We start from the raw sequence: 18,102 nt of genomic DNA, 5'->3' as shown, positions 1-18,102 counted from the left end.
GGCATGTGTTTGTAAGAAATGAACAAGCTGCTGTGATTGAAAGGATAAAATGAAAGAGGAGTTGCAAAACTTTGCTAGTGGTCACCAAACAGCTTACAAGGAATTAATTTTAGAAACTTAAAGAATTTAAATAAATATGTGAAGTTTCATGCTGCTTTCAATGATGGATTGAGCCACCTGGAATCTATTTAAAGTAGTGGCAAGGATAGGAAGGAGGTGATGTGTGTGGGTCACCGACCTTTTTACTTTGTGATTCCAGATCCCATACTTCTTCATAGGTGGCATAATTTCAAAAGATGTCGACTAAATTCAGATTATGATGCAAGTGCCCAAAAATTGTAAACTGGTAAAAGATTACTTGAAAATAAGATTTTTTTTTTCACATACTGTATTCAGTACAAGCCCAGAGTGCCTGAAACTATTTCAACAGAATACAGTGTTTGATAACCTTAGGTGTTTTATATTGCTCTCCCTGACATTGAGGTAAAAAAAAATTCAAATAGTTCACCAATTAAAAGACAATAAATCCTGTGTTTAAAATACGTAGTTTTCATTTTGCTGTTTGAAAAGAGCAAAGCTCTTAGAGTTGCCTTTATTTCCTTGTTCCTGTGCTGTTTCAGACTTGTAGTTCCAGTCATCACCTCTCTAAGCTGAGTTTGTCATCTTTTGTGAAACTAAATACCTGAGTATTTTAAGGCAAACAAAAATGGGTGATTTCATTCCAGGTGGAAGCTCTCCAGGGTTACCGTGTGATTGATATAGCCTGTGGCAGTGGAGATGCACAGACACTGTGCCTCACTGATGATGATACAGTCTGGTCCTGGGGTGATGGAGATTATGGAAAACTTGGGAGAGGAGGCAGTGATGGCTGTAAAGTACCAATGAAGGTATTTCTGTGTACTTTTTTCATCGCTTTAGAAACTATGATGTTGGTGGAGAATGCTGAAGACAGATTTGTCAGTATGTGCAAACTTTCATCCATCCTGGAACATCAGGATTCTTCTGGTGGTTAAGAGTGAACTTTGTAGGCTATAGTAAGAGGACTTTAGGCTTTGTGCTGACTGTTAAAGTTGCACTTTAACTGACTGCCAAGTTGCACTTGAAGGTTTTTCTTTGGAAAGCATTGCTGGTGTAAAAACTGCTAATTTAAATTTTGGTTCCAGTCAAAACATTAGGTTTTGCCTAGAAATCTTCATGTTTCCTTGTGTTAATAAATTTACAGTAGTCATAAGGTCAGTCCAGAAAGGAGTATCAATTCATTGAAAAATAATCTTACTTTATATTGAACCCTTTCTGTGAATGCATGGTTGACTTAGAATTTCTTCACATGCTATGGATGAAATCCCCATAGCCATTAAATTTGAGTGCCAGCATTTGTTATGAAGGTAAATGTTGCTTGTGTTTGAGAAATGTGTCTTTCACTGTGTGTACCTATGCACAGTGGATTTTAGCTCCTAAATAGAGAATCACACTTAACCACTTGGATAGAGATATCCCCATTCTCCTTCCAGCATGGTGTAACAAAGTAAAAATAGCTTGTTTATGTTTCATCAGTCAGTCCCATAGGACTGCTGGTAAAGCAGCATAAAGTCCTACACAGAATAAATAGGAAGGGTCTGCTGGAGATGGAAATATTTTTATTATGTCAGCAGAATCACACCCATGTCTTACAAGCTAAGGATGATTGAGTGTTAGTAGACAAAGCCTTATCATTTCTACTGTGGGCAATTGCAGAGTAACTGTGGGCAAAACATTCTAGAGCCAATTTTCAACAGTTCGTGAAATTTGAGCTTCTTTCAGTACTTATGCAGTAAATGATAGAAAGATGACAGGAGTGGAATTCTTCTAAATCATCTACATAAACATTTTTATTTTTAAATATACATATAGACATACAGTAGCTTGTTATATTTTACTTAAGACAGTTGAGTCTACAGTCTCCTTAATAAACTCATTGAATTTTCATTTGATATTATTTTTCTAGATTGATTCCCTTACAGGTCTTGGAGTGGTTAAAGTAGAGTGTGGATCACAATTTTCTGTGGCCCTTACCAAATCTGGAGCTGTGTATACATGGTGAGTGTTCTGTATTTGTTGTTTTGATAGTGTTAGAAGTCACCTCATCTGTAACAGATATCAGTATTACACTTCCTTCACTGTTTTGATCTTCTCTTTCAAAAATTTTTTGAGTTCCTGAGTCTTGATTAGTAATAAATTCTCCCACTCTGGGAAACATTTTCTACTGCCATGGATGAAAAATCCAGGTATTTTTTCTTGGAAACGTCAGCACAGGGTTGTCAATCCAGACACTGGCCACTGCAAGATGCAGAACTTCCAAGGAGGTCAGTAAGATAAGCATGAAGTGTCATGCACAGCAGAAAGTGGTAACATAAGCAGCATTCTCATGTATTATCAAAACTGTGTCTAACTTGTGGCTGTAGTTTGAGAATTTGATTTTAGAATTCATTGTTTTAATCTTCCTTACACCATTCCAAATTTTTTGGTTTAAACTGCTAGACTGAAATGTTTAAAAAGACGTAGCAAAATATCGTCCCAACTTCCCTCAGCTACCTTGTTTGTGTAACATTAGGTATCCTTAAACTGTATGAAGTTCCAGTCTCTGAGATCAGTAAATACACTGTTTTTGCAGATAGATACTCCTATTCCTTGACTCCTTTAAGAGTTAAAAAAACCCTACCCTCTGGAAAAGTGATAAAAGGAACTACCCAGATTAAGTAGGAACATTGTATTGGAGCTGTAAGAATCTGTACTGAGTCAGCAGAATCGCATCCATACAAAGTAGAGATTATTCACGTTGAATGTTTGGAGAATATTTTGGTATTGGACTTAATAAGTACATCTACAGGTCAAATGTGAGACATAGCCTGTCATTAGTTTTTTTTTCACAGTTAAAACTCAGTTTTTAAATGTTTACTTCTCTGTGCAGGGGCAAGGGAGATTACCATCGCTTAGGCCATGGATCTGATGACCACGTTAGAAGACCACGCCAAGTGCAGGGACTGCAAGGAAAGAAAGTCATTGCAATTGCTACAGGGTCTTTGCACTGTGTTTGCTGCACTGAAGATGGTATAAAAATCCAATAATTTACTTAGTTCTTAGCACTGAATTTGAAAAAATTAAAACTTTATCTTTTAGTCAACTGTTGGTAGGTTGTCCTTGCTAAAAATGCTGATTCTGTGTGCATGGACATATCTTGTATTTGAAGATGCTGCGTATTTCTTGAGCTGGCAGCATGACATTAAAGTGATCACATAAAACTAAATTAGTGAAAATTAAAGAATTCAAGTTGCATAAGCACTGATCAAAGAAAAATAGAGAGCTCTGAAGGTGATTACAGAATGGTCAAGCAGTAGCATTGAATGGACTTGGCCTTTTTTTTTGCAGGGTCCTGTGGGTTTGTTGAAGTGTTTAACTTAGCAAATGAAGCACTGCACAAACAATATTGATTCTTGCATGGCAGATTTAGATTGTGAATTTTCTTTGTACGAGATTCGCTGCTACAATTAACAACTCTGCACAATAACTGAGTGTTTTATAGGTGCTAGTGAAATATACAAGCTGAAAATGAATGTGAGTAATGAATATAGCTGTAGAAAATAAATGCCCAGGAATGAGGTTGTTACTTTTAAAGTTTCCCAATTATCTCGCAACAGCAAGCACCTATTTTAGTATCTTGTCTAGTAATGGAGCTTTTTATAGGATTTTTGTCTTTCTCTTTCACAAAATATTAAGCCTTTTAATTTTTTTTTCATATTGGCTTTGCTTTTGCTATGAAACTGTCAAATACAGGCCGTTCCTGATGTTCTGTTCCAGAGTATGGTGGTCTACCATCTCCTCCTATTCTGGACCAGAACCTTTCTGTTATACAAACTATAACAGAAAGGAGGAAAGAAAGGAGGAAAGAAATGCATCTTATGTAGCTGTAATGCAACAGAAAGGAGGAAAGAAATGCATCTTATGTAGCTCCTCTGTAGAGACTGTGGACCTGACTGTGTCAATCAAGATTTATCCGCACTAGATAGTGGATTTCAGGATGGCCATCAGTCACAGAATGTTGTTTACAGCCCAAGGCCTTATCTGGTTAAATAATTGATAAAAGGTTGTATATTAGCCTCTGGATAATAAATTATTTTTATTGGTTTAGGGGAAGTGTATACATGGGGAGATAATGATGAAGGGCAGCTTGGAGATGGAACAACTAACGCCATCCAAAGACCACGCCTGGTTGCAGCACTTCAGGGTAAAAAGATCAACAGAGTAGCCTGTGGCTCAGCACATACTTTGGCTTGGTCAACCAGTAAACCTGCTAATGCTGGCAAGCTGCCTACACAGGTATTGTTTTTGGCTTATTGAATTTAGATTTTAAACATACTTAGTGTGCTTATTGCTGACCTTTCAGTAGATGTATTTCCTTTCCAAATCCTTGTATAAGCTCAGTGTGCTTTAGTTTGACTTCAAGTTTGAGCCAGTTGCTTTGTTTTACTTCCAAAGGATTCCATTTTTCTGAGCTGAAAAAGCCTCTTCATTCAGTTTTTAATCTAAATGTGGAACAGTAACTCAGTTGGAAAATTGGCAGGAATTTAGTTCTGCCTTGCAGCTATGAAAATGTTATGCCTTCCAAGGGAGTTCTTCGTTGCTTGCTTTATATTGAGAAGACTTGTTTTTTGAATATTCTGTATTTCAGCTATGCCTGGAAGTACTGATGACAAGATGTAAAATGTATTTGTTTATGGATAAATTGTAAGATATGGAACAGCATTTGTATTCTAGCCATCATATAATACTTGGTTTAGATGGATACTGTTAGTATTCTTATATAAACAACTGAACTCTATGTATGAAGTTTTGACAGTGTGAATAAGCAAATATCTGAATTTCTAATACAAGTTAACCTACAAATCTAAAGATTGTTGTTCTGTTGAGTACAATAAAGTGTATAATAATTATAATTAACATTTGGATATCATTGCCTCATCATAGGTTCCTATGGAGTACAATCATCTGCAGGAAATTCCCATCATTTCATTAAGAAACAGGCTTCTGCTCCTGCATCACATTTCAGAACTCTTCTGTCCTTGCATTCCAATGTTTGATCTTGAAGGAAGACTTGATGAAACTGGTCAAGGACCCTCAGTTGGGTTTGACACATTACGGGGAATACTGATATCACAGGGAAAGGTATTGTATCAAACTCTTTCTAAGGGAGAGATTTGTTACCATAACAGAGAAGTGCTGTTTAAGCTGTTTCTGAAGAAAAAAGAGCTGTATAGCTCAATTTGTTCTGTAAGTTGTGTATCAGATATTTGCAATTTGATGATGCAAACTTCTTTCTTTGTGTTTGTTCTTCGGTGTTTTCTCAGTTCATCATGGTGCTTTTGTGTGTTGATCTTGAAAATAACTTTACACAGTAAATCTTCAGTTGGAGTATAGCTGAATTCTTCTAGAGTATTAAGTGGATGATATCCTGGAAAAAATGTAAGATAGTTGACAATGATCAATTCATACCTGTTTGTATTTCAGTTATCAAGTTCAGGTGATATACTAGTTAAACCAAAGCTCTGTGCAGATACAAACTTGTTTTAGACTGAGCTAAAAGTGAAAATAGAATACCTAGGAGTTCAATTTCAAATGGTAGTGAAAGGGGGTTTTAGTAGTTAAGTCAGTCAGTCATGAGAAAATGTAGATAACTGCTAAAATACTTCAAAGTCGCAACACTTATTCAGAACTTCAGACAGGATAAGCCATAAATCATGAGATTCGGATCTGAATTTTCTCACTGTCACAGTAATTTATCTAACTGAAAAAAAACCCCATTATACAAACAGACAGAATCTGCTGGGAGATATCTTTGAAAAGAGAATTGATTAAGTTTTCCCCCACGGTGCTGTCCTGTGTCCTTAAATAAGACACATGGCTTCTAACTAGATGACTTAGTATCTGTTGTCTCAGGGTCTCTTTCTCTAAACTCCAGTAAAATTGTGTAGTAGAACAACAAAGCTGTGTACATACTTCACAGACCAAGGGAAGTCATCAAAACCTAAACTAGAAAGGAAATTCTTGCTGTTCTGTTCATGAGACTTCTATTTGTTAATGCTATTAATTCTAAGTCCTTCCATACATAATCTTATATATAAGTGTGTGCAGGAGGCACATTGAACCTGATTTCAAGTCTGCAGAATAGCTTCAGATGTAAGATAAAATGGGATATCAGGCATAAATGCACCAGAAACATTCATGAGGCATCAGAGGTTGTGATGCCATATTCTTATCTAGGCATTTAAATCAAGCTTACCTTCAGAGATTCTAAAGACTTCAAAATCTTCTTAATCTTGCTTGAAATTGACTACAAAATTATATCCAAATATTTAGTGTGGGAAGCTCAGATACTTGAATTTGCTTTTAAAAAAAAATATTTGTTGTTTGTTTATTGCTTTCCATAGCAAGGTGATCTCATATTTGGCTTTTTTGATTGCTATTCTCTATGTTAATTAGCCTCTATATACCTACATTTTTCTGGTATTAACTAATTTATACTTGTACTCAGCAATACATTGGTTGCTTAATAATTGTATTTGGGTGCAGTGCAACCTTTCAAGCCATGGTTTAAAGTGATACAGATGGGATTTCTTTACTTTTTTAGCATCCCTGCTGTTTTAGACATGATACAGATTAGCACAAATAACATGATCATTGACTTGCATCTTGCACCTTCATATTCTGGTGCTTTTTTATTTCCTGCGTTGAACTATGTGTTATTCTGCAAAATAGGTGCAGCGCTCTTACTTGACTTCAGCTTTGCTATTTTCTGGTTGTTTATTTTTTAGGAGGCAGCTTTCAGAAAAGTTGTACAAGCTACTATGGTGAGAGACCGTCAGCATGGGCCAGTTGTGGAGCTCAACAGGATACAGGTATCTTCAGCTGAAGTTCTGATTCACCCTCTGTGTGTTTAGCCCACAGTGCTGTGCTGGTCAAAGCCTTTTCTTTGTTTCACCTGTTTGGTGTCTGAATGCTAAAGAGTTGGATTTTTTATCAGAGAATCAAGCAATAAAGAAGTGACTGCAGTTTTAAGGCTGCTTATATTCTTTTCAGTATGTTTTTATCCATACTGCAGTTGTTTGGGGAGAGGGTGACAACTTGTTGAAATGTTCAGTGAATGATTTAGACTCTTAAGGAGCAAAGTATGTCCTGCTTGATAAAGGACTGCATTTCAGAGCTCACTACATTACATAGTTTAGGAGAGTAGTGATTCTGATGCTTTTCTTACCTTTCCAAATGCTCAGCTGAATGAAGGGTAAAAAAAGAGAAAAAAAATGAAGGGTAAGAAAAAAAAAAGGCAAGGAAAGAAAGCTCTTGAATATAATTAAACTTGTCCTTTGGTGGTCATCACATGTAGTCATATTGATTGCATAAGTCTTTGATACAAAAAGGCTTTTTTCTTTATCATTGACGTTAGAAAATGTAATGTTGTTCCTTAGGCCAGATATGCCTTTTTTCCATAGATACTTCTGTAACACAGAATAGTAAAACATTGTTTTCATTTAAATGGATTGCAGCCTGATCTTAGAGTCTGCATGCATTTCTTTCCTGTTGTGGTGGGTTTTTTTTCTTTCTTTTTCCCTTAATATGCAAAACCATTACCATTTGTGAGGTTAGAGTGGAGAAAATGTGAAAATTTAAACTTGTTATTTTCTGTTTGTGAACAGAAATACATCCTGTTTTGGCTGGACCCTGTTTCTACTACTTTACAATTTTCTGTGGACATGTTAAATTTCTTGTGCTAATGTTCTGTGACTGTGTTGTTCTAGTTTATTAGAATCTTAGAATCACTAAGCTTTTACTTATTGAGTCCAACTGTATTACTTGGGAGCTTGAAGAGAGTAGCAGAGATTTTTGAAATTACTTTATAAGTTTGTGAATTCAGAAAATCCAATAAATATTGCTGGTATTTTAAGCAGGAAACTAGTGATGAGTAGGTTTTGGGATAGTTTCCTAGTGTCCTCCTTTGTTAATTGAGACAGGCTTTCCCTTGTATTTCAGTTTATTATTTAAATCTGTCTTGAACCCTAGGAAAGCATTGGCAGCTTCCCTTCTTCATAGCTTCTAGGTGAAATAAAATATTGCTGTGACTAACTCTGTCAGTGTAGTCAAGTGAAGACTAAAAAAGGTCATATTCATAGTATGCTCTGATTACACTGTACCAAATATGGCTTACAATTTCTCGAGTCAGGTTTTGCTCAGAATGAAAATGTGGATTCTGAAACTGTTTGATCCTTTAATTGAAGGTTCAAGGCTGCTTTATGTAGTCTCAGAAAAGCTAAATGTCAGTGTTAACTCTTCCTTGCAGTTGTAAGTTAAAGTGCAGCTGGGCTTTAGGACCCCTTGGCTTTCAGAAGACTCTTCTTGCAGTTTATAGATTATGTGGTGCACTCAATTCACTTCATCTTCCTTGGTGTAAAAAAAACAGATGAGTTTTTAATTTAAACTTGTTTTCCAGGTATTGACTTGTCTTTTACAATACTTCCCCAGTGTCCCTTGCTGTTTAGTGGTTTCTTTGGAAGTAGCAGAGCTGAGCATAACAGCAGTGTAAACCCAAGCAAAGCAGCACTCCCTTTATCCTGGGGTCCAGTGTTACAGGGACCAGATTCCTTCAGGGTAGATCACATTCACCTTACATACTTCTTGGCCCTGGGTCATTTCTGGGAGCCTTGTAATGATGGGACATGGTGGTTTTCTGTGGTTTTTCTGCTCAGGGTATGTGAGAAACAATGTGGTGGCTGTTCTGTAACTCAACTGTGTGCCACCCTGGTGTTTCTATAGCATAAAATGGAGTGTAGATATTTTATGCTTTGAGCTGTAGCGTGAAGGCAAGCTTGGATGCACAGAAGCAGTTTGGGATGCTGTTGGAGGACTGCAAAGGGCAGAAGAAACCAAATTTCATCCATACTACATTTTGGGAATAGTCATTAAGTAAAATGTTTCAAAACAGCACCTGAGCCCTGTTCTGGAAAGATGTAGTATAAATGGTCAAAAACTAAGCCAGCAGTGAACTAACAGTTAAATGACTAGACAGGGTTGCAGTGCTCAGGTTTGCTTACTGACGCTCTTACTTGCAGATCAGATTTTCCTAGTGTTTAAGTTGTGGTGTAGTTCATGCAGTGTCAATTGGACAGTGTGTTTTGGCCTCTAAGCAGATACTTTCATAAATCTGTGTTAAAACACATCTTTGCACAGCAGTGGAAAGGAATTTCTTCCTTTTCAAAAGGATGCAGATGTCAGTTATTAAGGAGAATGTCGACTTTCATGAATGTGATATGGCAAAGAATCTCCTGGTTTAATGTTCTTTACTCTGAAGGGAGGAATGTGATATGTATGGATATATGAAGTACCACTTTTAGTTTCTTCCTCCTTACAAGGACTTCTTATGCAATGTGGGTTATAGGAATCTCACTAACAGGATAAGTAGAAATGGTCTGATCTTAAAGTAGGCACAGCGTATGAATGAATTAATGATTTGTTCTTTTTGAGTGTCATTTCAAATTAAATAACCTCCCTCCTTCCTGGTTATTGCCTCCTCCCTCATCAAATGTCCCTTTAAAGAACATTCATTTCATGACAGCCTTAATTTTCTTACACTGATCAGACTAAGGTTTTTTTTTATCTGCGTGTGTCGAATAGTCTTTTCTGTATTCTTCATGTTTTTATACTCTCATTTATTCTGTAGCATTTAAGTTTGAGCATAGAAAAATGGAACTCAATGTACACATGAGAACTGTGTACTTTTAAAATTATTACAGTGATACTTCTCTACCTCTTCTGCTGATTTTGTGACATCTTTCAGTTTCATTTCCTTTCATAGATCTGTCTTAAAATATATTCCTCTTCCTTAGCTGATTCCAACTCAGAACCTGTCATCTTTTTGTAAACCTTTTTTGTTAGTGTCTGAATGCATGGCTTTGTGTACTAGATTTCTCCCAGCTTTTGGGAGAGAATTCTTCTGGGTTGAAGAGAGTCTCATAGGATGGCCAGTATTTTTCAAGCTGCTTAAGATTAATAAAAAGTTTCTCAATTTAAAACTTCTTGGGCATACAAATTTCACAGAAATCCATTGGATTTAAACCAGCTTGTGTTGATAAGAGAGCATCTTACACATGAGGAGGATCTGGGTGTATCAGCCTTTCACTAAAACCTGAAAGAAATCAGGTGGTTGTTTCATCCAGAGCTATCAGAAATACACAGCATGAGATGCACTGCAGCTTAATATAGTGGGATAAGTTTCAGCTATTTCAGAATGAGTGGTCTCACAGATACTGATGATCTGTGTGCATGTAAGAGTCCATTTACAGTCAAAACAGGTTGAGAAGATAAATTGCAGAACACCAGGCGGTGAAAAAAAAAAGCCTTGTGTTTCTTCAGCTCTCTGTTCACTTTCCATTTCTTTCCTCTCTATACTTGTGAAATACTTTTTGTATTCTTACCATCTTTGTGTGCATCTCTTGCAGCAAAATCCATGGAAATTTACTTTCGTGCCAGTCTTAGGCATCTCCATCAAATATTAAAATAAACTTTTTCTGTAAGAAAACATTATTTGTGTATCTATATACAGATGTATTTTAGTAGTATTCACTCTCTTTTAGAGGCTCCTAGTAAGTATCATAGATGCATATTTAGCTGTTACTATTAATGAATATAAGAATAACACATTCAGTTTTCTGGCCAACAACCCACTCTCTAATCTGTCTCATGAGTGAAAAACTTACCCAGATTTGTCAGTTGAATCTGAGTAGAGATAGGATGAATTAACTAAATGGACTGAAATCAGAAAAACTTAATTAGCCAAGTAATGAGCTGTTTCTTCAGAAACGAGAGATGTCTTTATCATCAGACTTCATCTTTGCTATCCCTCTGTCTTTTTCCATTTCCATTTTCTTTTTCCTTTAAAGCTGAACAGATATAGTGCTGATTACTGACAGATGAACAAAGAATGCTTGGAAATTCAAGATAAGGTGTTGGTGACTGGGGGAACTGAAAATTCCTTATTTATCTGCACAGTGATGCCAGTTGAAATATGTCTTACGGTGGCTTTTATAATGTGCTTACTCAATAGGTAAAACGTTCCAGGAGTAAAGGAGGACTGGCTGGACCTGATGGTACAAAGTCAGTGTTTGGACAGATGTGTGCTAAAATGAGCTCCTTTAGCCCTGATAGCCTTCTGCTTCCTCATCGTGTTTGGAAAGTCAAGTTTGTTGGTAAGAAAATTCTCAGCACTCCACCCCTTCCTAGTTTGGTCTTAACTTTACAATTTTCTTGGGATTTACTCTTTTGGAGAACCTGATCGAAGGAAGAAAGAGATCCAGAAAAACAGTGTATGTATGTGGGCAGAGGAAGGTGTTTAAAATACTGGGAAGTAAAAAACCTTTCAAAATAATTTTATAAAACCCCTCAAGATTAATGGAAGCGTGTCTGTAATTCTCTCCAGGTTCTTGGGCAGCTCTTCTGCTTACAACAAACATTCTGCAAAACATAAACCTAATTTTTCAGCTGTCCGAATTGGCAAATAATCCTAGCTAGCTATTTTTACTGGTAGGGTAGTTTTTACAATTCACACATCACTCTGAGCTTTTTAATAAAAAGTATTTTAGATTGAAGAGCCATTCTTTAGATTGAAGAGCCATTCTATCTATTGTGTATGGGCTAAATAAAACATACCTACTTTAAAATGCTACTCATGAAAAAGCAATACTATTCCTTTTCTATTTCTGTTGTATTTTATTGTGATTAGCATATGGCACAAAATATTTTCTACACTCTGTTAAAACAGTATTTTTGGCATTGTGATATGTCATATAATCTAAATGATACGTTTTGCAGTGAACTGGAAACATCCAAATACAGAGCCAGACTTCTGGGTTTTCATATAAGGGATACAACAGTGTAGCTTTTAGTAAACTTTTGTTTACTCAATTGTCCCCAGAGAGGAAATAGAGTTTGTTTCAGTTATTTTTGAAAGAATATTTAATTTTGAGTCTTTTTTCTTCTCCAAGGTGAATCTGTGGATGATTGTGGTGGAGGTTATAGTGAATCAATAGCAGAAATGTGTGAAGAACTTCAGAATGGGCTGACCCCTCTGTTAATTGTGACACCAAATGGAAGAGATGAATCTGGAGCAAACAGAGATTGTTTCCTCTTAAATCCTGCTGCCAAGTCACTCCTGCATATGAACATGTTTCGCTTTCTTGGTAATTTCTTAGCAACTTGGTGGCATTCTGTGTGCTTTATGTGTAGTCAGAATATTGGGAATCTAACAAAAGCAATGACTGTGTTTAAACTTACAGGTGTACTTCTGGGCATTGCTATCCGGACTGGCAGCCCTCTGAGCCTCAACCTGGCTGAGCCAGTGTGGAAACAGCTTGCAGGAATGAACCTAACAATTGCTGATCTCAGTGAGGTGAGAAGGAAGTTCCTGGGTAGGATGTAACTTAGAGAAGACAAGCAGACTCTGGCATGAATTTCTCAAGTGATTGGTTTCCGTGTTTTTTTATGTCCTTGTATTTTGACTGGCCTTTTATATTTTGAGCCAATATACAGGGGTGATTTGTGATGACTATTAAAACTGTAAATTAAGTTGTTCAAGAGTAGTTAAATAATCTGTTTGAATTCTAGATAATTTTCAAATCTTCCTATGGGTTTGACTAGACAGTCTTTGATTGTAATCTTTGTGGTTCAATTCCTACTTCCCAGTAGACCTTTCTGTAGCTGTTACTGTCTGTTGTACCCAGATGCAATAACTGATTTGAAGTAAAAGAAAGTGAGTTCAATCTTTTACTAGTTTGTGCTCACATACTGAATTTCACAAGCTTTCAGTTTCTGTTTACTGAGCTCAGTAAATGTGGAATCAGACTTAGATCTTCATTACGAAGAAAAGTTCCTTCTCAAATACTGTCATGTAGAAATGTACTTCCTATAAAAGCATTGAGTCACTTACTTGTCATTGAGGGGATTCCTTTTGTACCAAATCCAGTGCTGGTAGGGATGATTATGCTTTTAAGCTTTAAATCCATTTTCTTATATGATACAGTTTCTTGGCAAATGCCCTCCAAAAAGATTGATATCTAGAATATGTGCACTCTCCCACATCCAACATAATGAAGCTTTTTGTAAAGTACTAGGCTATTTTATGGCTTTGAATTCAAGCTAAATGAATTGTGGTCATACATTGGTCAGAGCTTTTGGTAAGTGACACATGATGCACTGCTTTTGGTATGCAAGAGATGCTGTTATATGGTGCTAGTAAACTGGCTTTAACTCGGGTTTCTTACTTTCAAAGGTTGATAAAGATTTTATTCCTGGGCTTATGTACATTCGAGACAATGAAGCTACTTCAGAAGAATTTGAAGCTATGAGCCTCCCATTCACTGTGCCTAATGCAAGTGGTCAGGATATTCAGTTGAGTTCCAAGTATACCCATATTACACTGGATAACAGAGCAGAATATGTGAGGCTGGCAATAAACTACAGGTTTGTTGAATAAATCATTAAAATTACTGATATGAATATGCATTTTATTTTAAAAAATGTATATCAGCTTTTAAACAATGCTACTTTAGCCTGTTATATACAAGTATATTAATATTTTCATGTGATTACAGTGTTGATTTTTTGATTTCACCTATTTTATCCAAGGAGAAGACTCTTAAACTTAATTTTTTGGAAGCAAAATAAACAAGCAGGCGTGCCTCTAGATTTGTCCTGACTAAGCAGTTTTTGGCAGCCAATTTTAATGGTGGAGTAATGTCCCAGGTGTCTAATTCTTCCTGTGGGCTAAAGTAATTGGCTTGATCAGTAAGCTCCTTGTGAGGAGAGCTTAGATCTAGTACTGCTGCATTCATACCTTTTCATATCAACAACTGCAGTCAAGGGCAGTATCAGCTGAATTCTTACTCCAAACTGGAATGTACAGTTCAGAATGTTCATTCCTTGGGTAGGACACTGATGCACACCCCTGGGTGCCACAAGCTGAGCACCCCACAGAGATCAGTGGGGTGCTCAGTGTTTGAGAAGACTGGCCTTTGGTTGCTTATGTGGCCAGGTAGCTTATCTAGATGAGTGCATCTCAGAAACAATCATAAGCATCTTGTTTCTGAAGGAGAGAGACAAGATGCTTATTGCCTACTGAAATATGTAAATTTAGGTAATTCGGATAAGAAACTGGTTCAGGCTTGTTTTATTCAATCCACCATATTCCTCTTCTTTAGAGAGTGCTTGAGCAAGATTGTATCATCACAGTCTTGTATGCTTGCTTATTAGTTCATAGTTACAGTGTCTGCCAGCAATTACGAATTACAGCCTTAGTTGTTCCTTTTTTCGCACTGTAAGTGGTTATGAACCAATACTTAGACCAGTTTCTGGCAGAAAAGAGAGAGGTTTCATTTGGAGCTGATATTCCTTTGAAGAAATGTCTTTGCTCTCTTGCCAGTTCAGGCTGTCCTCAGAGGACACAAGCATTTCTAAAGCATTTTACAGTTAAAAGACCTTTTGGAGAAACATTTAAAAGTTAAGTATCAAGTTTTTTAACTCTATGAAGCCCTTGAGAGGGAAAACTAGCAGCTGAATAGAATCCATGTTGAAAAGTGGATGCAAAAGACCAAACTTGTCCGGACATCTTTGTTTATTTTGATGATGACTAGCCTGAGGACAGCACTTGAAAGAGATGTCTCTGCTCTGGAGGGCTCTGTAAAACATCTCAGAAATTATTTGACAGGGGAAAAAAAATAAGCCAAACACAAATCATGTGTGGCATGAGAAGTAGCAAAATGTTACTTGTCTGTGCCTGTCTTGAAATAAAAAAACCTACTGTCCCCTCAGACATCCTATTTTAGTTCAGACCCTTTTTTGTTTTTATACCATAACATCTGCCCAGTGCTTAGAATGTTTGAAGTTAGAGTTTCAATATACAGCTACTCTTTTTCCAAGAGAATATTGTTTCCAAATGGGATATTGTTTTGTTTTTGCCAAGCATAGCACATGAATAATACTGGAAATAAAATATCTAAAACACTGGGAGATATCTCCTCCATATTGAGCTTGCTGTGCAATCGGAATTGGTGTAGTAAATCAAGTATCTCGTAAAAAATGTTAATGTTCTTTGGTACATAACTGGACATTTGAGGAGAATGGATTAAGTTGCTTTGATAACACAGTAAAGTAATTGCTATTAATAATTGCTAGAAATTCATTCTCAGAAACTCTGAAAATGTTTCTTTACAGGCTTCATGAGTTTGATGAGCAAGTTGCAGCAGTTCGTGAGGGGATGGCCCGTGTTGTTCCAGTTCCTCTACTTTCACTCTTTACAGGATATGAACTGGAAACTATGGTATCAATTTCTGCTTTGTTACTTGTGACAGATTAACTTGGAGTGAGATTATTCATTCGTGTGCTTTACTAATATAAAACCCACATTACATGGTGCTTATAATGATTGCTGTGTGGTTGAAAATATCAGTTCAAGGGAAGACCAGAAAATGTTTAATTGCCCTCTTGGTGCTAGTAAAATTAGTTTTACATAGCTGACCAGTGATGTAGTAATTCATTATAATTATTTCAGGAAGAAACAAACATGCAAAACCAAAAAAAACCTCACATGCCAGTGATCTCATTCCAGTGATCTAGAAAGTAAATTGGAGATACTTGTCCTAAATTCAGGAGTATGAAAAAAGTTAATTACTGTTGCCTGATGGGAAGATGTATATTTAATATTTTTGTACTAGGAGACTATGCATGGCATCTCAAAGATCTGAATGCTCAGTTTGTCAGTGTAAAAGCTGATTAAATATTTTAAAGGAAGGGAGGGAACAAATCAGCTGTAATTGATTTGATCGGACTCGTGTAGCCTATCACTGTATTTTATTTTTCAGGTATGTGGAAGCCCAGATATCCCACTTCATCTCCTGAAATCTGTAGCAACTTACAAAGGCATTGAACCAACAGCTTCCCTGATACAGTGGTTCTGGGAAGTGATGGAGTCCTTCTCCAACACGGAGCGATCGCTCTTCCTGCGTTTTGTGTGGGGCAGAACAAGGCTGCCCAGGACTATTGCAGACTTCAGGGGGAGGGACTTTGTTATTCAGGTAATTCAGGTATTGTTGTGTGTGGGATGGGGAAGTTAAAAAGCTGGTAGTGGAGAAGTAGCAGCATGACATAACAAAGGCCTGATTTCATTAAACTGTTCTGCAGCTTTATATTGTAGATTCAACAGTGCAAGAGTTGAATAATGGCTGTGACAGTTATGTAACATATAGAACTATTTCTTCTCTCTTGACTTGGACAAGTGGATAGTCCTTTAATTTCCCAGCCATTTGTTTCTGTGAATTTTGATAGTTTTCCACTGTCAGGCAGCTGTTTTTCCTGGCATTTATTTAGCATTTCATTCAGTTCAGTTAATAATTTCAGCTAAATTAAGACCACACAATCTTCAAATCATTTTTGATACTGTCTGAAGTAATAGGGTCTTTTTTAGATTGCTCCCAACCCCATATTCATAATCAAAGCAGCTCATAAATGTCTGGTTTTATTTATTGATTTAGTGGAGGGAAAATGGATTTGGCCTCTTCATGGTTCTTTTAAGAAACTTCAGCATCAGAATCAAAAAATACCACAAGGTGCTAAAAAAAAATTGCAGTTATTATTTCGGTACTTATTTGTGTTTTGGACAGTGAACAAAAATCAAAAATACAGTGCTTTTTTTTCTTTTTTTTTTATTTATTAACAGGTATTGGATAAATACAATCCTCCAGACCACTTCCTTCCTGAGTCATACACGTGCTTCTTTCTCCTGAAGCTGCCCAGGTATTCCTGTAAGCAGGTCCTGGAGGAGAAGCTGAAGTATGCCATCCACTTCTGCAAGTCCATAGACACGGATGACTACGCCCGCATTGCGCTGACGGGGGAGCCGGCGGCCGACGACAGCAGTGACGACTCTGATAATGAAGATGCAGATTCTTTTGCTTCAGATTCTACACAGGACTACTTAACAGGCCATTGAAAAGTAATATAAGGAATAGTTGTTAAAAGCACTGAGGCAAAATGCCAAAATGACAATGAAGCCAAGGACAGTTTAGGTTTCAGAGTAGAGACTGTATAGTCAGAGGGATGGTAATCTTCTGAGCGTGGGGAAAGTGTGTTTGCTACTCACAGTAGGACTTAAGGATTACAGCTTAATCCATCAGCTTAAAATAAATGGCACAGTATATGGGCATTTAACATTTATTTTAAGAGCTGAAAATGGCCCCCCATAATGCTGCACTACATTTAGAACCTTTGTGTTTACTGAAGTGTTGTAAATGTTTATATAAATATGGTAGTGCAGCATCCAAAAGGCAGTGAAACCTTTAAATTGTGGGTGCAATAGGTTTTTTCATATTAAGTGTTGTGTTCTGTGCATCTTCTTGATTGTATATTGGAAATACTGTGTAACAACGGAATAGTATTATAAATATTTCAATTAACTTTACTAGAAGTTTGTTAAAAGTTTTTGAACATTGAATAAACATTATTCCTTGAAATTCTTCTATAGATAATTAAAAATGGCCAATAGTTTCACCTCCACCCCTGGTTTGTATATTTTAGCTTATGCATTATTTATCTCAAATTTGATACCTTTCTGTGAACAGCATCATAATTCTTATCATGGAAAGTGTACTGTATATAATTGGTGCCATGTAAATGCAAAAGTTATAATTTCCCTCTAAATAAAAGTTCTGCCACATTAAGAACCAGTATGTGTTTTTTTATGGTAATGCAGCTCGGACATGGGATGAACATTGAAACAGCTCTGCTAAGAAATGTTTCTGCAATGCATAGCCTTTGACCACACTGCTCCACCAATAGTAGGTGCATTGCCAGAGAGATTTTGTGAGCTACAGTAAACCTGAGCAAGTCCAGATAAGATGATAATTGTAGTGATTAAGTACACCTTGTTTATGCAGTTGTTCCCAAGGATGCTGTTGTCAGTAATGGTGAATTTATTCTTGGACACTTGGGGAAGAAAATTGAGGAAGTGTAAGGGAGAGGTGTCATGAAGTCCCT

The 18,102-nt window shown here is 36.7% G+C and overlaps 1 protein-coding gene across 1 annotated transcript in view; it reads left to right on the top strand.

Moving 5' to 3' along the window:
- HERC2 (HECT and RLD domain containing E3 ubiquitin protein ligase 2) overlaps positions 1-17,789 on the top strand; it is a 104,107-nt gene extending 86,318 nt beyond the window's left edge. The window contains 13 exon segments of the mRNA XM_036387038.2: positions 726-887; positions 1,985-2,076; positions 2,948-3,087; positions 4,166-4,353; positions 5,002-5,199; positions 6,846-6,929; positions 11,126-11,267; positions 12,063-12,257; positions 12,354-12,466; positions 13,346-13,536; positions 15,286-15,391; positions 15,933-16,145; positions 16,787-17,789. Of these exon segments, the coding sequence (XP_036242931.1) occupies positions 726-887; positions 1,985-2,076; positions 2,948-3,087; positions 4,166-4,353; positions 5,002-5,199; positions 6,846-6,929; positions 11,126-11,267; positions 12,063-12,257; positions 12,354-12,466; positions 13,346-13,536; positions 15,286-15,391; positions 15,933-16,145; positions 16,787-17,059 (2,097 nt within the window). The 3' untranslated portion in view covers positions 17,060-17,789.
- The last annotated feature ends 313 nt before the right edge of the window (positions 17,790-18,102 follow it).

Source organism: Molothrus ater, chromosome 2, assembly GCF_012460135.2.
Source record: "Molothrus ater isolate BHLD 08-10-18 breed brown headed cowbird chromosome 2, BPBGC_Mater_1.1, whole genome shotgun sequence".
Taxonomy (NCBI): Eukaryota; Metazoa; Chordata; class Aves; order Passeriformes; family Icteridae; genus Molothrus; species Molothrus ater.
This window is presented reverse-complemented; position numbering and strand designations above follow the sequence as displayed.